Source organism: Monopterus albus, unplaced genomic scaffold, assembly GCF_001952655.1.
Source record: "Monopterus albus unplaced genomic scaffold, M_albus_1.0 scaffold9.1, whole genome shotgun sequence".
In the NCBI taxonomy this organism is placed as follows: Eukaryota; Metazoa; Chordata; class Actinopteri; order Synbranchiformes; family Synbranchidae; genus Monopterus; species Monopterus albus.
This window is the reverse complement of record NW_018127889.1, coordinates 316,657-339,752: the sequence shown is the minus strand read 5'-3', so window position 1 is coordinate 339,752 and position 23,096 is coordinate 316,657. Positions and strand designations below refer to the sequence as shown.

General features: G+C 38.4%; 1 protein-coding gene and 1 long non-coding RNA gene across 2 annotated transcripts in view; both read right to left on the bottom strand.

Moving 5' to 3' along the window:
• LOC109952827 (reticulon-4-interacting protein 1 homolog, mitochondrial-like) overlaps positions 1 to 4,323 on the bottom strand; it is a 7,046-nt gene extending 2,723 nt beyond the window's left edge. The window contains exons 1-7 of the mRNA XM_020588111.1: positions 3,666 to 4,323; positions 3,403 to 3,554; positions 2,451 to 2,519; positions 2,049 to 2,173; positions 1,553 to 1,601; positions 1,301 to 1,437; positions 556 to 739 (exon numbers count right to left, since the gene is read on the bottom strand). Coding sequence (XP_020443767.1) covers positions 556 to 739; positions 1,301 to 1,437; positions 1,553 to 1,601; positions 2,049 to 2,173; positions 2,451 to 2,519; positions 3,403 to 3,554; positions 3,666 to 3,969 — 1,020 coding nt within the window. The 5' untranslated portion in view covers positions 3,970 to 4,323. The remainder of the gene's footprint in view (positions 1 to 555; positions 740 to 1,300; positions 1,438 to 1,552; positions 1,602 to 2,048; positions 2,174 to 2,450; positions 2,520 to 3,402; positions 3,555 to 3,665) is intronic.
• A 14,441-nt stretch (positions 4,324 to 18,764) lies between these two features.
• Positions 18,765 to 20,728, bottom strand: LOC109952594 (uncharacterized). The gene is made up of 2 exons (XR_002273792.1): positions 20,578 to 20,728; positions 18,765 to 19,717 (listed from the first exon to the last, which is right to left on the bottom strand). It is a non-coding gene; the product is annotated as an uncharacterized LOC109952594 (long non-coding RNA).
• Between the last annotated feature and the right edge of the window lie 2,368 nt (positions 20,729 to 23,096).

The following is a 23,096-nucleotide window of genomic DNA, read 5'->3' as shown; positions in this document are numbered from 1 at the left end:
AGACTAATGCCCACACTCACACACATCTACAAAGCTCTGCCAACCGTACTGTCACCACTACTCAAGACAACTAGAGCAGCTCCACCCCGTCCTCACCTATTAACTCACTGCCTCATTGCACATGCACTCCACTAAAAGAGCAGCTGGTGGGACAGCACACATCAACACGAGGCTTACACAACTGCAGGGACTCAAAACCTATGTAATGCTCAAATTCCCTCTTCGCCTCCATGCAGGGTATATTTATATTTCCTACTAAACCTCATTCCATCTGATCAACTAAATGAAATAAAGCACAACAAAAAACTACTCTAATGGAAGGAACAGGTGCATACCCACTGTATAATGTTGTCTTTCCATGCTAAAGAGTTCAGTTTGGCAGCACCTGTTTAAAAAAAACAAACACGCTAATGGCTGCATGACAAATACCAGGCTCAAAGAACTCTATAGAAATAAACAAAGGGTGTAGTAAGGCTTCTGTGTACACTATCATCTTTCACATCAGTTATGTTTGACTCAGTATTGAAATGAAAAGTCTATTTTGCTAATGTTTACCTGTATGGCTTTGGCTTGCAGGCTAAATACAGCATTAAATGCCCCATCCAACAGGCCCATGGAATCAGTGTTGAGAAGTAAAGGTGTTGCCAGTGTGACATACTTTGCACCACACCAGGGTTTCAGCAGGCCCACCGCCCACTGCTCTGTTTCCCTTCCGACACTATCCAAAATCACGTCAAACCTGCAAACACAGACTGTCAAACCGAGAGGAACCCAGCTGAGGAAGATTTCAAATCCTGAAAATTATATACACTCCATAACAGGCTGGTGCGTGTTATATAATCTCAGGTCTGTCTGTCATCTGTCCTGATTTGCATGTTAAGAAAAGATTGTTTTTTGTTCTCTTCAAGCTAAAGCCAGGGTTTTCTAATTTTGTTTCTGGAGCAGGGGGAGAGGTGAACTAGAGTCCATTCAGGCCCTAAGCCCAGGTATCCATGGAAACTAAAAAGAGAGTCAGCGAGCAGGTGCGCCATGCTGACAGGAAGACGTTTATCACATTTGGTGGCATTTAAAGGGGAAAAGCATGCACACTTTTAGCAGTCCTTGATGATTCATTAACACCTTTATTGGACTGCCACTGACCCTAATGATACTTAATTAGTCTGAGCTTGAGGCTAGTAAAAACATTTTGTTCTGATTCATTAAAAAAAAAAACAATGTCACCAGTGTACAAGTTATCTACTCTACAGTTTGATAGTTTGGTTACTTCTAAAACCCCACACTTCAAGGCAATAGCACTTACTTCTCCATTACTTGTAATTGTTCAGCTGCATCTCCTGTTGTATAGTCCACCACCTCTTCAGCCCCTAGCCCTCTAACAAGGCCTTCAGCGTTCTGGGAGCAGGTAACTGTTACATGGGCACCCCAGGCCTTCAGTAACTGGCAGCACCACAGAGGAAGAAAATAAGAATGTGCACACAGACACGGCAAGTGACCTTACACTCATGCAGAGTTTGAAAAAGTCAAACAGCTAGAGGAATACACTTTGAGTTACCTGAATAGAGAATGTTCCAACACCTCCTGATCCTCCAATGATCAAAACCCTAGGAGGAGAAACCCCAGCAACCAGAAGAACGTTCAGTTACTGTGTGACTCATTTAAGCAAAGTTACTGAACAATGTAGAAGCCACAGGGAGTACAAAGGGATTTGCAGCATTGATTCTATTACAAGAGAGGAGGAATGAAAACCGGTTAAATTGTTACAGTCTGTGGATTAAAGGCAAGGTTTTAAAACCCTTTTGATACCAGGTCATCACTGAGATTAATATGATGAAAATTGTGCCTTATCAAAATATAAGTAACTGATTTTCTCAACAGGAAAGGAGAACAATTTAAAGAATTCACTCAAGTTGATGGCAGTTCCTAGAAGTGTTCAGGGACTTTTTACTTTCCCCCAGTACTGTGAACCACACTCGTAATGGTCTGTGTATAAATAGTAAGGCGGTACAGGGGTTCACTGAAAGGTGATTCAGGATCAGGCGGATGCTTACCTTTTATCTGAAGAGTTGTCTCTGCAAAGACCACCTGCATTAACAAGTGCAGACAGAGCAGTGTTAGCTACATAGGGGATGGATGCTGCCTCTGTGTGATTCAGTAGTTTTGGTTTATGAGAAACCTGCAAAAGAAAAAAAACATAGTATAAACATTTTAACACTTTTTAATTTACAAGTCTAACACTAGAGTTCTATAAGGGCAGCTAGCTAAGAGCTGCTGAATATATAAAGGACAAGACAGCAAGAAAACACAGCAATTCCTGCCAGAGTGGTTCCTGCAATCAAATTATCATCATCCTAACTTCCTAATTTCATTTAAAAAAAAAAGAATCAGACAACAAAAGACACAGTCAGTCAGTTATACTGAAATCATATAACTGCACTGACTCCATGGCTTACCTCATACTCTGTTAGAGTCACAAATTCTGCCAGACTTCCTTGTTTCCATGGGGGAACTGCAGCCCACACCTGGAACACAAATATGACATTTAGAATGCTGAACAACTCAATTCATCCATTTATTCACAGTCTTTGAATGTGCAGCTCTCAAGTCTTTAAGGTGAACTGCAGACATTTCTCCTGAAGCACACACTACTCAGTCTTTGAATCTGGTTATTCAGCTATTAGTCTTAGCTGGTCCTGTCTGTTATTACTGTTAATCTCTTCCAAAGATATTAACTGATGAAACATGATTACCACAGTACTGTATGAAAATGTATTTTACTGGTGTATTGTTCTATTATTTAAATCACATTCACTTTAAGTGAAGTGAGATATTACTGACTGGGTATACAACAGTTTCTCAACTGATTTTGTAGATCTACTATATTCTCCCTTACAACTTTATTAGGTACACTTATACTGTTTAATGCAATCTAGAACAACTGATCTGCCAAAAATGTCCTTGTTTAGGTAGTTTATAATGTCCAGTGTTTGCTGACACTGTCAAACAGGTGTTAATTCAATGGCATGTTTATTAATGAGATCACAGAGGTGGTGTTGTCCTGTACTGCATTATATTGAAGTGTTTTTCTAACATGCTTGCCCCCTTGTGTGTCTAAATGGAGTAAACAACACATTAAAAACACCACAGCAACCTACAACTTCACTGATATACATATAAATAAATTAACACCTCACTGACAGTATCAATCAAACTGATTATTATGTTTGCAATGGCAGAATTTATAACTGAGCTGCTGCTGGATTGCTTTAGATTTTACAGGTGTATCCTAAAAAGTGGCCACTCAGTGTATACATACATTGCATTTAATAAATTGAATGTAGAGCAATACAAGTTTTTTTTCCCCCATATAGTACTTCCATGCACAGTGTACATCAGAGCTCCTACCTCATCTCCTGGAGCAAAATGGGTAACGTCAGATCCACAGTCCACCACTACGCCAGACACATCACGACCCAGGATTAGAGGGAATTCACTAACGGTGTCCATCACAGACAGTGGATCCCTTCTTAATTTAAGCAATTTAGCTCCATAACCACCTGTAAATGGAGAAAGCGCGCAGGTGTGTTTACAATTTTTCAACTACAAACCACTGACTTTGCGTATATGTTTTCCAAAATGTCTGTGATGAGTATTAGTCCAACACTTACCCCTCATAGCGATATCAAGAGGGTTTAGACTGGCCGCATGGACTTTAATCATCACTTCACTAGTAGAGCTAACAGTAGGGATGGCGACTTCTTCTGTGTACTTCAAAACTCCATTAGTTCCATACTGATCAATGACCCAGGCTGACATGCAGTTCTGTAGTCTTGAAGGTGAACTGCAGACATTTCTCCTGAAGCACACACTGCACCCTGCCCTGGCTAATGTTTTGGTCGAGCCTGCTGCTTTCCCGTTTAACTTTAACAAAAACAGGAGCCTCGCCGGTGTCATTGCTCTAATGAAACCCATTTAAGTCGTTCTTCAGCTGCCTATGCTTACAAGATTAGTTTTTTTTATACACTAGGCTATGACATTTGGAAAAACACTTGTTACAAAGTTAGCTAGGTGGTTAGCTCATGTTAGCTACTGTAGGTAGCCACTCAGCTAACGTTAGCATGAGCAGGATAGCAGTGCTCAAACAATACGCACAAATTTACACAGCACGTCAGCTGAATGACCAATAGAACCTTTGCGCACATAAGTATATTGTCGAGTGTCACATTATGCTAAAATGAGAACCATCCTTACACAAATTAGCTGATAATAAATCCCTGTCCGTCTAAGGTGTTACATGACAAGCTAACATTTGAACTCACATTGATAGCCAATTACAACTCTGCAGCTAAATATTCTGGCCAATCGAGTAAGAGAATGACTGTGACGCAGTGAAATCCTTGCTTATTTACCATACAGAGATTTACTGCAAAAAACAACTGAAGAAGAAGACGATACAGTAAAATTCCTTGTTATTGGAAATTATATTTTATAGGACATGCAAAACTGACAAGTAAAGATTGACACTTTATGACACTTTATTATTATAGACTCAAGGTCCAAGTTCAAAAACTAAAAAAAAAAAACAGTTAAAAAGGAAAGAAGAGGAAACAACAATAAATTACTATCCCTTTAAAAGGCAGGCATACCAGTGTTTCCAGAGAGTTTAAGTAAATCGCATGACACTGTATGCAACATTAGTCAACAATAAAATGACATTATTTTCAGAACAATTCAAGCAACAAATAAATTTATACATCAAGTTTCTTAAGACCACGGAAAATGTACTGATTCAAGATGACACAAACAATTCACTAGCACTCATCCATCTAGTTCTTTTCAATAGTAGCCTTAGGGCATCATTATAAGCCAATGACAATTTCTGAAAACTGCCCTTTTTATAGTTAGACCACAAATGGGCAGTGTACAAGGAAGTACAGTAAGTTTGAAAGATTATCCAAAGTTGTACTTAAGCTTGATTTATTTTAACAGAGCTAAAATCTTAAATACAATCTATGAAACTAACACTGTTTTGATGTTTTGTTGTTGTTTCTGTTATTAGTATAACATATATTAGTATAATATTAGTAATATAATAAACTCTAGTACAGTGGTGTATTGCATTTGATGTTAAATCGTCAGAACTGATGGAAAAAGTAAATTGTTATTATAATGGTTTAAATACTTTTGATGAAATGCTGTCCAATAACAGATAAAAAACATCAACAAACATAAACCCTAATAGAGGAGAAAGAATTGAATTGCACTGGTTCCATTAAGGTTCAAACACAAAAATCAGTTATGTAGTCATATTTGTACATATAAAAATTATAACTCAATAAGCTTGAGACATCCACTCATCAGTGAAGTATCTGCTGAGTGCTTCATCAATTACAGACAGATGAGTGGAACATACTGTATGCCAGTGTGGTAAAGTCTAATAGACAGAGCACAGGTTGGTCAAGAAAACCAAAGACAAATGGGCAGACAACATTATGTGGTTATGCCTGATGTAACAGTTACACTAATTGTTGTTTTAATGTTTACATTATGCTTTACATTTATAACATGGCATTACCTTCTCATTGGATGTCCTAAACATTTATCTGGGGAATGTGGTCACACACAAGAAGCCCTCTTGATCCATGAACCACAGCTTATCACTGTTGGCCTTTTATTTGTTTGAACTGAGAGTTACTCCACTTTAAACAGGTTACCATACAAATGATTGCTGCTTCAATAGCCACATGGCTTCCCATTAGGACATTTCATGAGAAATAAGATAAAGAAGCATCTTGGTCATCTTATGTTATCCTAATTATAGACTGGTAAAATGAATAAATCAACCAAATCACACTTGTTTCATGCAAATGATATAATCTGCAAGCAAAACTGATGTTCTTGTTTTCTAGAGACCAAAGGGAGAGACGTGAGAAAAGAAAAAGAACATGGGTCTGTGACTCTGTGATCATGATTAAGCATGAAACCGAGCAACAGACAGCACTGTCATTATGATTATGGCTCTCGGGGGAATTATATGAATAATTAAATTGATTATACCACTGCTGCTGCAAGAGAGAGCGAGAGAAAAAATTGTTCTATGTTAGTGACAATTAACAGTGTCATCAAGCAAGCATCACTGTGACAAAAATAATTTCTATTAGAAATTACTTGTTGACAAGCTGCCCAAGGCAGGACTGGTTTGAACTATGAGAGCAACATCTATCATAAATGGGTCTTTTTCAGGAGGGACTTTCTTTTTCAGAAACTTCATGTGTAGCTTTTCTAGGCCTCCTTTCCATCTTGGGACCCATGGCCCAAATCATATGGTTGCTGTCAATGTGGAAAAAAAATGAGAGCTTTGATCTAAATCCATACTGTATAGTGATTTTATAGAAAGGACTACCAGTATCTGACTAAGGAAACAATAATCTTCCCTTAGGCCACTTATGCCTCCTGTACAACGATTATATAAAATACCTCAGAGCAAAGTAATAGTTCATTTGCCTTTGCAGTCTGTTCGCCTCACTCATTTTCCTTTAAGTTCATCTCAGAGTCAAACAAACTAATTAGCAGACAAATCTCCTGATGCTTGGCACGCCACTGCTAAACAATGAGCCTACAGTTAAGTTGGGCATGAACGATTCCTCAGTGCTGATCACAGACACCTTGTTTATTAGGAGGCTTGTTTATTATGTTCACACTCCTTCTGAGACTCAGCAGAAAGACAGAAAAGAGGGCTGCACACCACAACCTCTCACCAGTTGTGCCCTGAGGAGATATTTTTAGAATGAACAGTTCACTTCTGTCCCTGGTGACTGTCCCATTTTTACTGAATAGGTCAGACACTAGTGCAGTGGATACTGACTCTGATATAAAATCAGCTAAAGAGGCTTCTTTATTCTTCTTTATATATCATCCCTGGGGGTACATGGATCTGAATGTTGTCAAATTAATTGTCCTTTCATTTTCTGCCTGATCAGTTTTCTTAGAAGTAAAAGTTGTGTGTAATGAGGTAGATGTGCAGGTCACACAGGCATACAGAAAAATATTAGATCTTTGTGGTCTTTCTCGTGCTCATGCTATGTGCAGTGTAACTGAGTTTGTTAATCCTTAATTTTGTAAACTTACTTTTTTAGTAACTTACTTTATAATAAAGTGACTCCTCTGTTCATGTGCATCAAAGCTGCTCTTCCTAAAAGACCTTTTTCACAGCAGACATTTTAACATGATAGTAGGAAAAGCACAGATGTAACTGATAACACAATGGCTGCATTGTTGTGAGCCATTTCCAGGGTCATGTTTTTGTGCATACTTGCTTGTGTTGTTCTACTGTGACAACTCAAAATGTCTGCTGTGCAAAAGGTTTATTTCTTTTCTGCCACTAGAGGGTCTAGTGAAACTCAAAACAAACTGACACCGTGGACAAATCCCAATTCCCTTCACATTTCAATCTCTTGCATCCTTTTCTTGTCTTAGTCCTGCCTGTGTGCGATGTGAGGAAAAAAAATGCAAGGGGAGAGGAATCAAATATTTTCAATACATTCCAGTGTTTGCACCACACAGGGGATGGCTTTTGATTGTGTGTTTGTTGCAAATATATTTTCCGCATCTGACACAACTGTACTGTCTCCCCACCCTTTGTGCCACACAGTTCACAGCGCTTCCTCTTCTTTCCTCAATTTCCTCATTTTCTGACACCATTATTTGTCATGCTGCAGGTTGCGGATGTACTTCCCTTTGAGTCTTTTGGCTGCTTTTAATGCACTCCATCTCAAAAAGACAAACCAATGTTAAACCTTTTTTGTCCCCCTCTCTCTGTGCAAAAGAACTTGCCCTCCTCAGACTGGCAGCCACTGTTTTGAACTTTTAGCTGACAAAGTTCCTCTAGCTGACAGTTTGAAATCACTATTCATGGTCTGAAAAACAGTTCATATAACCTTTGCTAGGTGGCAGATGATGCTAATGTCGGGGCCATATTTTGAGAATAGGGTAGGGAAGCTGGAATAACAGTTAGGGCTGTAGATAGCAGACCGTCGTTGAGAATGTATAGTGGAAAGACTCCACACCCTGTCCCATTTAACTTGATTTATCAAACTGTGTAAAATCTCAGTTAATGCACCTTTAAGCCATTCAGTAGCTTAAACCTGCAACCATAAGTCAATTAAGTGACAGAAAATAAATAAGCAACTATTTTGAAGTAAAAAGCACTAACATTTTCTGATTACACCCTTTTTAATGTGAGGAATTGCTGGTTTTCTTTGTCATACATGATAAAATTAATATCTTCAGATGTATTTGTCTGGACAAAACAAGACATTTGAAGACAACATTAGACTCTGGAAAGTCAAAATGGGCATTTTTTCCTAATTTGACATTCTGTGAATAAAAAGATTAATCAAATAATCAAGAAAATAATAAGTTTCCACATTATTTATTTGGGATTTTCCTTTAAATTTGTTTTCCATCTGTGTACACTATAAGGGTTAAACAACACACTAATTCATTTTAATACATGTAAATACTGTTTATATATAAATTATTCTGTGTATGCGTGTGAGTCACTGTAATGCTGAGTAATAACCCGGTTGTCAAAAACCCATCTAGGCAGTTATGCAATAAACATGCATAGCTTTATTAAGCTACTATAAATAAACCACCTACTATGTTTGTTCATTGTAGCAGCCTGTACTTGGTTGATACAAAGACAATTTGACACTGTTCTTGGTCGTGTTTACATAAGCTACAATAACTGATAAAATTTTGTAACACTTACTGAACATTCTTAAGATAAGCGGGTGTCATTATGAAAAATCCAACTCTGAAATAATATATTTAAATAGCATTACAAAAAAAGCTCCAATAGAACTTGTTACAACACTAAGATAAATGTCATAATGAGTATAGATGTAATAATTTCTTTAAATATTTCCATTAGATTACACAGCCTATTGTATTTTATCACTGCTTACTCTATTTGCTCCATATTATAAGCTCATGGGTTTTCACTTTTTACATAGATGTAACTTATCACTGTCCTACTGTTGTATTCCTAGTTGCTGACGTACAGACACATGCATACACACATGCCATGGCCAGCAGTGCTGCAGGAAACAATACTGTATATAAGCATCACTTCCGTCTACCTTGACACTGCGGGTACAGCAGTGGAAAAATAATGAACCATTCAGTCTTTGTTAACTGTGCCATATATATGCTGAAGTCAGAATTATTATATTGCTGCCAGTTTAACACTCTGGCTTATACACAGTTCTCCAAAACAAACACACACACACACACACAAACGTTTTGTCCAATGAGATACCGGACATTTTGAAAAAGTCACAGCACTAAAAGGAATAACAGAGTTGAATCTGTATATTCCAAAACCTTTCTTCATGTCCCTACATATTAGGACACTATTTTCTCTGGTTTGCAGTCTCTCTCTGTCTTCTTTCTGGCCTCAGCTGAGCAGGTTTTAGCAAGTGAATTTCCCTGTTGCCACCAGGGTGTCCTTAAGCTCTATCAGTTTGTAAAAGTTATTACTCTACATCATTCAATCCCTCTGCAATTCAGCTACTAAATGTATCATTATTGTAGTGCTGGTAGATGCTTTAATTCTCTGTTATTTTATTCATCTGTTGTATTGTGTGAACTGCTCCAATGACAATGGTAATGTACTGTATTGCACTGTATAAGTTTGTCTTAGAGATGTGACCTTACAAAGGATGATGTTTGACAGTTAAACACTGGAATGTGATCCAGCTTAAACATTTGCAGCAAAGGTCAAATTACTTGCAGGCAAGTCACGAGAAATCTCAGGTAGATTAGTACTAAAGATGAGCTAGACATCCCGTGCGTGCGCTAGAAGGTTCTGCTGTATGGATATTTCCACTGGTTTCCTGCTCCCTGGTAGATAAATGGACACGCAGCTGTGGATTATCAGAATGATCATCTCAATATTTATGTCAAGTACAGCTCAATATTCATTTACATATGCATGTAAGCACACAGACATAGCTAAAACAAGCAAGTATACACATGTAAAGTATACTGTACATGCACAAACACACAGCGGTTTACTACAACAGTAGCTTCTAAGTCTAAAGCTTAACCACAACTATTACATGCAACCCGAACACTTGCCTTAATCTTAACTTAAACCTCATTCTTATTTGGATTCTTATGTCTAAAGCCAGTCTTTAACAGTGAACCTTTATAAAGAAGTTTAAAATAGTGCTAACAATTATGAGAACACACACATGCACTTATTTTAGTACATTTGTTTATCTTCACATACTTAATAGCCAATAGAACATAAATGACTGACATGAAACACCATTATAAACTGTGATTAATTATGTTTCTGCCATTCCTCCAACTAATTATGCAAAATGCTACATGTGCAATAACAAACACTAATAACAGCTACTTGGTAGTGAGTGGCTGAGTACTCATTGGCATTTCAGCCATGTACCCACCCTGTCGGGAACCAAACAGCAAGGCAGAAAACACAGCATTTACATTTCAAAACAGTTGGGCTTTTTATTTACACAAAAAAGGGGGGAGAAAAGCTCATTTCGGCCGCCTGTATCCGGGATCTTGCCCTTTCGGTCATGACCCAAAGTTCATGACCATAGGTGAGAGTCGGAACGTAGATTGACCAGTAAATCGAGAGCTTTCCTCCACTTGAGGCAGGAGCTCTCCACCAACCTGAAGGGAACAAGCCACCCTTTTCCGACTGAGAACCATGGCCTCTGATTTGGAGGTGCTGATTCTCATCCCAGCCGCTTCACACTTGGCTGCAAACCGCCCCAGTGCACGCTGGAGGGCCTGGTTTGATGGGGCCAACAGGACAACGTCGTCTGCAAAAAGCAGAGATGAGATCCTGTGGTCCCCAAACCGGACCCCAATGCGAACCAAGCTCCTGCTCCGGTTGTACAGGGACCGGACGGCCCTTAGCAAAGAGCCCCGGACCTTGTACTCCCGGGGCATACCCCCGGGGGTGCTAATTGTGTATGTCTAAACCTAATGTTAAATGAAATGCCTAAAATCTTCCTAAACAAAAGAGCATTACCTAACTAGCTCCACTGCTGGTGGTGGCTTAGGCCCTCCATTGCTGAAGGCCAGGACTGAGGCCTTCATACACATCCATCCCCATTTTAAGAGCATTACCCATACTACTCCAAACAAACACAAATAGTTTGTGTTAATTTACAAAAGGCAAGTAATTACATATTATATGTTTCTCAACATGGCTAAAGATTCCTTTACACCCATGACCTCAGTATTTAAAGCTGTGACTGTATCAAATGCACTGTAAAACATATTTTCTTGTACAGAAGTTGTCTCCACAGATCTGAAGGGCTGAAAAGCTTAAATAAAAGACTCAAGGCTTATGGAAGGTGACTCGTTAAGTTCCTTGGTGCCTATAGACTTGGTTGGAGGTGGGTTTGAATTCTTCTTTGGGACCATGGGATTTAAAATGAACTGGAGTTAACTAAATAGTAGGTTAAAATTCCAGTGCAAATCTGTGGCTGACCTCATAGAAACTCGAAAAAAAAAAAAAAAAAAAAAAAAAAAAAAGATATTCAGTGTCAAATAAACAAGTTTTGTGGGAAATGAGGAGTCAGCAGTTCTTTTGACAAAATTTCCAGCTGGCCTTTGCTTTGGACATTGTGGTTTTGGAACTTGATACTTTTTGCTTCCTGTACATGGGATGGAACATATAGTTCCCTCCAGACACATAGCGGTGCAGCACTGGTTAAAGGTGACAATAAGCTAAAGAAGAATAAGAACATTATGGGTGGCTGTTCCTGTCTCTATGGCTCATGCTTTGCTGGAATTGTGTCTGAAGACAGATGATCTTTAAGACATGGTGCCACAACAAATTAAAAATTAATGAATTAATTAAAATCTTGGTATGCTTTCAGTAAACCCTTAATTGCCATAATCTTCCACAGTATTAGACAAACAGGTTTAAGCTTTGGGAAATTTTGGCACCAAATGTTTAGACTTAGTAGCACTACATATCTGCACAAATCATACCTTTTGACAACAGCCTTCAAAAATGCATGGTGGTCAAAATCCACTCCAAATGATTGTTTACTAAATCTGACAGTGACACAACATTGGACATTTTCTCAGCTGCACAACAGCTGACACTCAAATGACAAATGCTGAATAGAAAAATGCCTCATTTTCAGTTGCTTGTAATGAGATCCCCTCTGGGATTCTTGGCAGAAAAATCAATTTAAAGTGTGAGAATTTTTTTTTACAGATCTTGTTTTGTCTGATGTCTCTGACAGGCAAGTGCAGCTTGAAGAAAAAATGTCGATTCTCTGTCTTGCAGTCCAGATGGTACTGAGACGGGGGCTGAACAATAATAGCTATCAGTAGATCTGATCTACACAATATGATTACAGAAAGATCTAATCACAGAAGAACTGAACTAAAACTGAATATGTTCTGCCCAGTTTGAATTCTAATCTCGCACTTCTAGCTTGTAGTTACTGACAGTAGAAATACAGTTTAATGCAAATCAAACTGAACAGTGGTGAGAGCTATCTTAGTTTAGTTTGCTTACGAGTGTGTCGGTCGCTTATAAGACTGTAGCCACTTTGTCTTAGTTGTGGATTGTGTTTCTGTTTTCTTCACAGATTACCAGAATAAAATCACCACAGAACCTGTAACTGAATTATGTAAATAACAATTAGAGTATAATGTTACAAAATTATATAAATATAATCCATGTGAAGGTGTTTCTGTTATGTATCATTTTCCAAAGCATCACCGTTTATTTAACAAGCAGATTTTATTACAGCTGAGGTCCTGCTCACATGTCGCTGACTTAAACAAATGATGTATACAGGGTTGGTTTGTCTGTGGTTTATCATTTGCCCTTCTTTCGGCACACAGTGGGTGGAGGCTTTGGCAAATAGTTGCCATCATGTGGCATCAGGTGTCCTTCCACAGGGTCAGACAGAAAGGGGGAAATGGTTTGTCCTAGATACAGAATGTCGCCAGTTGGATCAGGGCCACTCTTGGAGGATGTTTTGAGTTTGGTGGCCGTCAGCAGCAGATACAGCCTGAGATACAGCCTGATTTACTTAGATTTGCTTATAGGCTAGCTATATGAACACTCATTCCTGTTGAGGTAAAAAGGACACTCGGTAAGGATGACACTTTGCATGTCGGCAGAACAAACAATTACATTATGTTATCTGATTTCGTGTGGAAAGTACTAACAGGACAGAGTTCCAGGTATGATGTCAGATATCTTTTCATTGCTTAGTTTCCATGGCAACTGCACCTGCAGCCAATTATGGTACTAATTAATAAGCTACATGTGATTAGTGTAAATGAGAGAAACCTGCCCCCATCCAGAGTAAATGAGCCACTTTAGCTGTCTGTTGAGACAACAAAGTGGAGTGTCACTTTGTCTGAAAGGCAGCCGCTTTCCTCTGGGTTGGGCAGAAAAAATAAGTTCAGCTGTCCATCTGGCAGGAAGGGCCTTTCAGCTGGTTTACAGGCTTTTGTCTGCCTGTCCTTTTCCTTCCTCAGTTTCAAGTCATTAAAGACATAATGTTGCTAGAATGTTCCTGTAGACACTGTTGAATTCATTGTATAAATCATTGAACAAGTGTCTGTAATGTTTTCTAGAATTTAGTTTTTGACATTTTGTGCGCACACTGTTTCCAGTGAATTAGCATTACTCAAACAAATAATAATCAGACATCAATCAGTGAATGCAAGGGCATAATGTAGTAACACTTCTAAAATTGTTGTGAACCAATATTCAACCCACTTTAACAAAAGACATGCAAACTGTCAAAAACGTCAGCTATTATTACCTGCAGGCGTTATTTAATTGGAAAAGAAATGGTTTCATTGCAGTAAGGGGATTGTTTTATTAGAGTTCTGTTGAAACCAGTGTTGTCCATGTGTGCTGGAGTCTTGTTTGGCAGCTCAGTCAATAACAATAAAATTGCAGACCCTGATGAAATAAGGTTTCTGTTAGAGGCGAGGAAAAGCAGAATTTTTTTTAAAGCAGCAGTTTGTGGACTCCCTGGGCGCACACTATAGCACAGGTCTGACCAGTGGCCTACTGCTGCAGTTTTAGCTGCTATAAAATCAAGAGTAAAAGATCCAGGGGGCTCATTAATGCTTCAACATGAGCTGTGGATTTTGCAGTAATGACAGAACTTATATCGCTGTCTCTTGGGCTATTAAATCCCTGTCTGGTCCATCAACTAATGTGCCAACATATGTTGTGATAATTTGTTTTGCTGCATTGGATTTGTTTTTTCTGACTGATGTCTTTATTATTGTGATTTATTATGTAATGTGTTTAAGGAGTTTGTTGCATTTTATGGTTTTTGCAAACCATTATCTGCTTATCATAGGGTTTTGTAGCTTTTTTCAAAATTGAGGAAACTGTTATTTAAACAAGCAGCCATAATCTCACAAAATATGCTTTATATGTGCAGCTTGCAACCAGTACAGCCAAAAAGCTCATTTGTACTTGATGAAACATTTGACTGCCACAGTATTTATGTTGTTGCTAGGTTGAATAGCATTTGCTTGCTAAAAGTGTTTATGAACACTAGGCAAATGAGGAAAATTCCCTTACAGAGAAGAACAACATTTTCTTTCTGGTCAAGCGAGTCAGATGCTGACAGGAACAAATGATTTGCATAAATAGGATAAGAGAGTGATGAACTGGAAAAGTATCAGTATGATCCAATTACTCCAGACTATATTACAACTACAGCACCACAAAGCATTTAGATTGGTATTAATAAATATATTAAGGCTCCATATTGTTTAACAATAGGATCAAAACATGCAGCTTTGTTTTATGTGTTCATGAAATGTGTTTTACATAAAAGTACATAGTTGCTAAGGAGCACAGCACTATTAAAATGTCTTCTACTTTTGACCAGGGTGTATATTTGAAAGTAAAGATGAACTTCAGTGACACCTGTCTTTTTTAGTGTCTTTAATCCTCAGGGAGACCTTTTTAATGGATCACATAGCTTCTGGAAAAACCTGCAGACAATCTGGATCAATGTCCATCAGCAACAGCATAATAATGAGCAGATTTTATGGGTTTTAGAATATGTGAACCCCTGTATCTATTAATAGATTACCAGTATTCATAAGAGTAATACTCCAAATGCAGAGCAAAGAGGGACTTTTTATAAATGGGCAATGCAAAATTTGATTTTATGAATGGCTTATACAACTGGTAGGTATAAACTCCTTTAGAGATGTATGATGGTACCAGTATAGCTGATGTTTTTTATGGTACACACTAGGGCTCAAGAACAGGAATAGCTGGTTTTGAAGCAGCAATTTGTACCTTTTTCTTCTATTTACTAAGCAAATTAAAGACTGCTGTTCTCTGTAAACCAAACCCGGAGGAAGGAACATACTGTGAGAACAGTGTATGAGCATCTGCCATTAGTTTTTATAACTGGTTTGACCATTTAAGAAGTGAGAACTCAGTCATTTCATATCTATGATCTCAGCCTGTTTTTCAGAATTCTTTCTGCCATGTGGCAACAGGTGCAACACTGAGCAACACATTTGTATGAGATGTGAGCTGGACTATTCATGAGCCCGAAACAAATTGCAGGTTTAAGTGGAAGCAAAATTGTTCATTACAGTTGAAGTCAAAATGCTCGATTTGATTTGAGTTTTATGAATTGAAAAACTGGATTTTAGAGTTAAAATATACAAATCAATTCTCTAAAAAGCTGTTTTATTCCTCCTATAGCAGCCCTGTCGTGAGTCGTCTTACCACAGTCCTGAAACTTGCCACAACTCCATAAGGACAGAAACAAGACTAATGTATCTATATTATTACCTCACAAACACACACAAATATAAACTTGTATTCACAGCATGGTGGTGAATATGTGCATGCAAACATTGTACTCCCTTTTCACAATATAATGTTTTAATTATAACCATGTGATCACACCACTTGCTCTTACGCAACATACAATGTTACAAAAAAGCAAACAACGTGTGTATGTGTGACATCTTCCCTGCAACACTCGCAGACATCTGAATAATTCATATATAGAATCAATGATTAAAGATCTGTTGGGTGTCACGCCTCACACCAGAACAGAGGTCAGATATGCTGTTCGGGGTTATGGAGATACAGCAGTATGGATGCTGAGATGATGTCAGTCAGATATAATAGAGAAGAAACTAAGTAAAACTCAAAGTGAAGAAGATTCAGCTGAAGCCCCTCTGTTACGTTTTAGTAAAAGTTGATCTAAACTTAATGATAAATGAAGACACTTTTTAAAAATCTATTTTTTGTTTGGAGGATTTGGTCCATTTTATGATTTTTTGACTTTTTTGTAACAAGTTCTAGTAACTTAATATCAATTTCATAATAAAAGCTATCCCCATTGCTGTTGTTAATAGCCTTTGTGTAATGGGTCATTCCAGGAAAAAGTGGCATACAGGAAGTGATACGTATGATGTTACTGCAAGTAACAAGTCCAGTTTATTCAGGGCAGTTAAAAGGGACGAGCACACACAATGGATGAACAAAAACAAGCCCTGCAGAGTTTCATCAACAGGAAAAAAAAATCCACTGTCTCTTTGACTAGTGGAAATACTTAGCATGAGAGCAATTTATGGTCAAAACAAATCAACCAGGAATCCTGAGAGACAACTTTTTAACTGAGGTGTTTTCAAAGGCAGATTCTGAGAATACTAGTTATTATTCTTCTAAGATCAGATGACCAATTACAGAGGAAAAAGGAGTGGTGATAGAGGAAAGCTAAAGACTTTTCTCCTTAGAGGTGACTCATCCATGTCATACTGAGATGAGATTACAGGGGGAAATAGGAGGATGGCAACATCTTGACTGAGTCACATTTGCACCATGACAAAAATAATTTTGACTCCTGTAAAGTTATGGAAAAATTTATAATAAGATAAAGAGACTTTCCCCTGTTTATACTATATAAATACTGTTCAATGTTTAAACAAAAGCCTGTCAGAAAACACTACAGTCAGTGTACTGCTGCAGGCAACAGCCTTCTTGTTTAAACAGTTCCCTTAAAGGAAGACTACTCATCTAGATTCACAGCTTAACCCTCCTGCTGTGATATAAACACATTCAAAAATATATTTTGACCATTTTTATTCACTTGTGGGTATCTTATTCTGTGCTGAACAGGAAATTATTTCTTATACAAGAAGAGCAAAGTTTAGGAACATGTCTATTCATCCCTTCAACCACACATACATAACCACGGTTGATTGACTAACCTTGAGGCGTTAAAAACATTGACAATTATTGCTTTCGTTGTGTAATATTCATAACTGAATTATCTGAGTAAACTTCTCATGGGTAAACTTGACTGATAAAATTGTAACAGTCAGTTTTGACCAGAAGCAATGCAGATGATATTTTGTACTACTGCTTTTATTTTTCAAAATAAAAGTCCTTTGACACCAAGTGGTCTGTGATAAATAGCATAATATATTTCATTATTTCAGTATATTTTATTTCCTGTCATATCTACTAATAGTGAAATTCTACTTATTTTATTTCCTGGACATACAGTATTTAGCTATAAGTTCCAAAGAGAAGTATTATAAATAAAGCTATCAAAAATTAAAACAAGTTATTTCATAGAAGTGAATTAGTCCCGTTGTAACAGCTGAGACTATTAAAGCAAGATTCTAACACTACTTTGAAAATGTGTTTTCAGCAGCAATTAGGAAAATAAAACCCTTAGTACCCACATTTCTACAGTCCCTGCAGACCTGGTGGAGAACACTGAATGGATATATCCGGAAAAAGGGATGTTAGGGAGGGGAGATGGGGTTGTGTGCGGAGAGGACATTCACAAAAGGCTGGGCTAGTGCGTCATGAAGCCGTCTCACTGGTACTGAAGCATTTCTGAGCTGCACACTGCTCACTATGCCAGAGTTCACTCTGATAGCGATGGGTCTGATGGTTTTAGCTTTGTTGGTTGCTTTTTATCCATTTGTACTCGTCTCCTTGCCAGATCAGCAGTGAAACACAAAGCTTTAAAGCAACTACAGATAAAACAGTACAGCCAGAGATTCCTGACATGGTCATACATAAGACAGAGTAGCTAATACTTGGCTTTTTCTCCACATAAATTACCTTCATAGTGGGAAATTAAAGTTTGCCATTTTTCTTCAATGCATTTTCCCTTTTAGGATACACATTTAAATGGAAGCCCAAAATAAATTCAGCTGATACTGTAAAGATTTTTCCATGCTCTGCAGCTGCTGAGAACTCGGCCCTAGATCATACTGTAAATAGGACTAGGTAAAAAGAGTCAACACACCAAAGTTAAACTTGTTCAACTCTTCAGGCCATTTAAACTCATCTTTATTCCCAAGTGAATAACAGGTTTCCATATGCTAATGTCTTCTCTCCCTCTTGTAGAGTCAAAACAAAGAATCAAGTTGTGGTGCAGCTTTAGATTTTGTACATCACTACAATATTGTAGACATTGTACCAGTTCATATCTAGATCAGTGCTGCTCCAGCACTGATCTAGAGATCACTGGAGGCATCGGGGAATGCCAAGGTCATCTCTAGCCTGCAGTTTAGCAATGGTTACACAACATCACCACACCCTTTAGGTCAGCTATATCAGGATATTCTAGAAACCCATTCAAAAACAAGAATATTCGAATAGAAGTGAGATCAAGTACCGGTTTCACAGGAAAGAAATATTTTAAACAAAGAGGCAATTATAGCTGTTATTTCTCAGTTTATTGTACATTGTCATTTCTTCCAATATCTTATGCCCAAGCTAATAAACGGTACATTTCCATTATATACAAAATATAAGCTATAAGGGGGAAATATAAATCCAACATCTCATAAGGACATTCATACAGTCATCACTTGGGTTGAAGGGGTGGAAAGTGTCAAACCCTCATTGTAAAAATCACCAGGTAAAAGTGACACATCCTGTGTTTATTTGCTACACATCTGACATTAGTAAAATGACTAAAGAGCCAAGCTATGAAAAACTCCACAGGTGTCATGTGACATTTTCCCATTTCCTACTATATGTGCCAAAAAAAAAAAAGAAAAAAAAAACTGATTCCCAGGTGGAACTAAAAACCACAGAATGAATCTCTGTACATTCAAGTGGTCCATATTTTAACAGACATGCTACATGACAAACCACAGCCCTGAGCCATCCGAGATGTGATGCGAGACTATGGAAATGCAAGCCAAGCAAGGAGCTGCACCACCAATCCTTTTGATTCAATGAAAGGGACCGTTTGGGTGAGGCATGATGAGCTCCAGCTAAACATTAAACCCCCTTTATTGAAAGAAACATCTTTGACTACATGGTTACAAGTTGAGGATGAAGTAGATTTGAGTCCAGCTGCGTTAGCCTTGTGGTCTCTGAGATGGGGGAGGCTGGCCCGGGTGGCATGATGGAATAGAAGGTGGTGAGGAGTGTCGAGACAAGTGGGGCTGTGGAATCCCGACTTCAATAGTAGTACGATGCCATGATGACGGGGACGAGAAAGGAGGTGCCACCTGCATGCAGCAAAGCGCCTGCTCCTGAAAAGGTGGTGGTGTTGTTGACTGCACTGGTGGTGTTTACTGAACTGGTGGCGTTTGGTCTCATTGTGGTGTTGGAGGTGCTGTTTACCATCGGGGTGGTTGCATTGCTCTGTGAAAGCACCTGTTGGTTGAAGAGGGAGGGATGAGGATTTTAAACTCCAGACAGATTATTCAATAACAAAGTTTGTTTGGCTTTTTCTCAGTCTATTCTCATTTCCACGACGTCACACACTGATGCTTGGTCAAGTACTTTATACTACCTTAGGTGTCCTCATGACACCCAGGGTTTTCAATAGAGCAGATTGCCAACAGTATTTAACGCCCTGGGGTGAGGAGAACATGTTGAAATACCAGATACTTAAGATTGTAAAATGGATTCAATACAAGGGATTAAACTTAATGACACATACGTACGTTATTGTGGCAGTCCAAATTTCCAAAACACTGGGAATTCATTAAAGTGTCTGGGTTTGCAGAGTTTTAAATTATTACATCAATTACTTCTGACTACTCGTGTAGCCAGTTATATATACACTCTGCAGCAACATAAGATGGCTGGTTGGTCAGCAAAAGCGTGTCAGGTGTCGTTTGGCACACTGCACGAAAAAAGAAACTTTAGATTCTCTCCTCACCTTCACGCAGGTACATAATACACTCCACCTGAATCATTAATTCACTGGAGTGCCCGATAATTAACAGGTAAAAATAAACGGAGGAAAAATATGACTTGGAAAGCAGTTTAAGGACACAGCAATTTTAAAAGCGACACCGATTGGATGGTGTTTATTTCCCAAGAGGGCTTCAAGTGTAGCCTGTAGCCTAATTCAGACCACACCATCTGATTATCAAGTCAAACCATCACTGCAGTTAATTTCCAACACTTATAAATAAATATAATCCCCTACTCCACTCCTTCCCCGCCCGCCCCATCAAGACACACGCCACGACCTAAAGTATAAAATCAGCTTTATTTTATCTTACCGGTGTTGACAGACAGAGGACGAAGACAATCACTCCAAGCTGAACGACCGTCATTCTGAACATTTTCTTTTAATGCAGTTGCCTAATTTGGCCAGGTACCAGGAGGATCCCCACAGACGGTGCTTGTCTCTAAATGAGGACGTTACCGCTGATGGAGCTTTTATACCAGCTGCGGGTCTGTGACGTAGCTCACAGGCTGCCGGAAATGCTGGTTTAAAACAATGGCACAATTGGGGCTACCTGGATACGGGGTCTACTAAAGCATTTGGGGCGGGGTTGAGCTGAGCAGACATGCTCCATCCCAGTCCTGAGTTTTCCACTTTCTTTGAAGTGTCCTGCTCAGTAGTAATTAACCACCTTATTGACCCGGTAAGCTTGAACAATATTACTGGGATAATTGTGTTGCCAAGGTGATAATGACTTGTCGCCTGCTTGGTTTAAGCAGTAATTGGGATTATAATTATTCAGATGTCAATACCCATTTCAACTGCTAAAATTCAATTATTGAGACTTGAATTCGCAAGACACTGATAAAAATAAGATTAAAAACGGACAAAAATGGCAAACTAAGGAGATAACAACACAAGATGTTGATAGTCTCTGGATTTAAGCGATATAAGTATGGCAACAGCGACACCTACTGGCCAATTTGACAATGGGAAAAGGTTATGTATGTTGTTTGGCCCAATCAGTGATGGAAATGAACTAAATTGTACATATGTTGTACACAAGTACAGCACTTGGGTATCTGAGGTAGCTGTACATTAGTTGAGTATTTTCATTTTCTTCTGCTTTATACTTCACTACATTTTAAAGCCAAATACATATTATGGCCTACTTTTAACTACACTATATTTATCTGACAACTTTAGTTATTTTAGACATTTAGTCATTTTAAGAATGACATTATTTTGTTAATGTATACATTAAGAAAATACATTAGAAGCACAAGAATTTATTGATTTCTGTTTGGAAATTCACAAGCTATAGCTTGTAATTAAAATTATAAGTAGTAAGGTGAATTACTGTAGCTCCACCTATACCAGCTGCAGCACTGCATGTGATGTACACATTAATGCATTATAATCTCATGATATGCTTTACATTAATTGATGAGTACTTTTACTTTTGGTACTTCTATATTTAAGTGCTAATGCTTTTGTGCTTTTATTTAATTCACATTTTGAATACAGAACTTTTACTTGCAACAGAGTATTTTTACACTGTGGTATTGTTACTTTGACTTAAGTAAAGAATCTGAGTACTTCTCTCATCTTTGGACATTTAGATCCACTTATATTATAGCACAGCAGCAAATAACAAAATCATTTCTTGTGCAATTTTACATGCCCATGGTTATCCAGGAAAAAACATAAATACACTAATAAACAGCAGCAACACAAAATTAGGGAGTGCGCGAAACAGCATATGAATAAACATGATTTTATCATATTTTTCAATGAATGATGTAATATAATTGTTGTATATGGTACAGTAAGGGGTCACTGATGGGTAACAGAAGGGTCAAAGGACTGTGTTTAAACTAAGATCTTGTTTAAATTTAAGCATGACATGGAAATTGGCCCCCACAACTTTATGAAAATGACAAGGGGATCATGCTGAATTTGTCTTTTAATGTTCAAGGCAGATACCAACACTTTTAATTAACTTCTAAATTGACAGGGGATGTTTGCTGATTGTGTAATAATGATAGAAAGTAGCCAGTTTTTATAATTCAGCCCAGATGTTGAAAACTGTCTTCCTCTGTCATTTGTGTTAGTGAATTTCTGAAGGAACAGTGAAGCAGTCTTATCTCCACCTTCACCCCCAGAGGAACCTAAAGGGACAGCGCTCCCTGCAGAGGCACCAGATGTGCGATGTTATGGAGACCCAGGGACAGGGGCCTTTTGTGAGGCATCAGATAAGTCCTCTTCCCAAAGCCGGGCCAGATCAGGTGTCAGCAGCAGATCTACAAGGGGGCGAAACCCAAGCCCTGTGCACGGGATCAAGTTTCTGTTTACACGAGCATGGTCCCTGGATTCCTCCAGCCAGAGCAGACCAAGGAGGAGTGGAGTCAGGGAAGAGAGAAGCTCTGGAACAACACTCCTGCCACGCCTGTCTGTCTACCTGTCTGTTACCCTGCAGAGGGTTTGGCAACTAAGTGAAAGTTCAACAAGATAGTGATATTCACGGATTCAGTATTCATCTAAACTTTGTTTTTGTTATGACAATAAGTGGATTAGTCTGAATTCAGTTTGAATATACTCAAATTGTTGCAAAAATAATCAAGCAGAAGCCGTCCAACAGGTCTGAAATAGCACTGTGTTTTGTTTATATTTTTGAGTGCAACTTGATCACCTCCATCTTTTCATCACCAGCAGAGAAACCTGATATCGTAATAAATCCTCTGGCCTTTACCATCACTAACCATGGGACAAATGTTTAAGCTCTTGTTTGTGCAAAGAGGCAGGACACACTCGAATGTAGCCCCTGCCCTCAAGCATGTGGTAGTTTTCCTC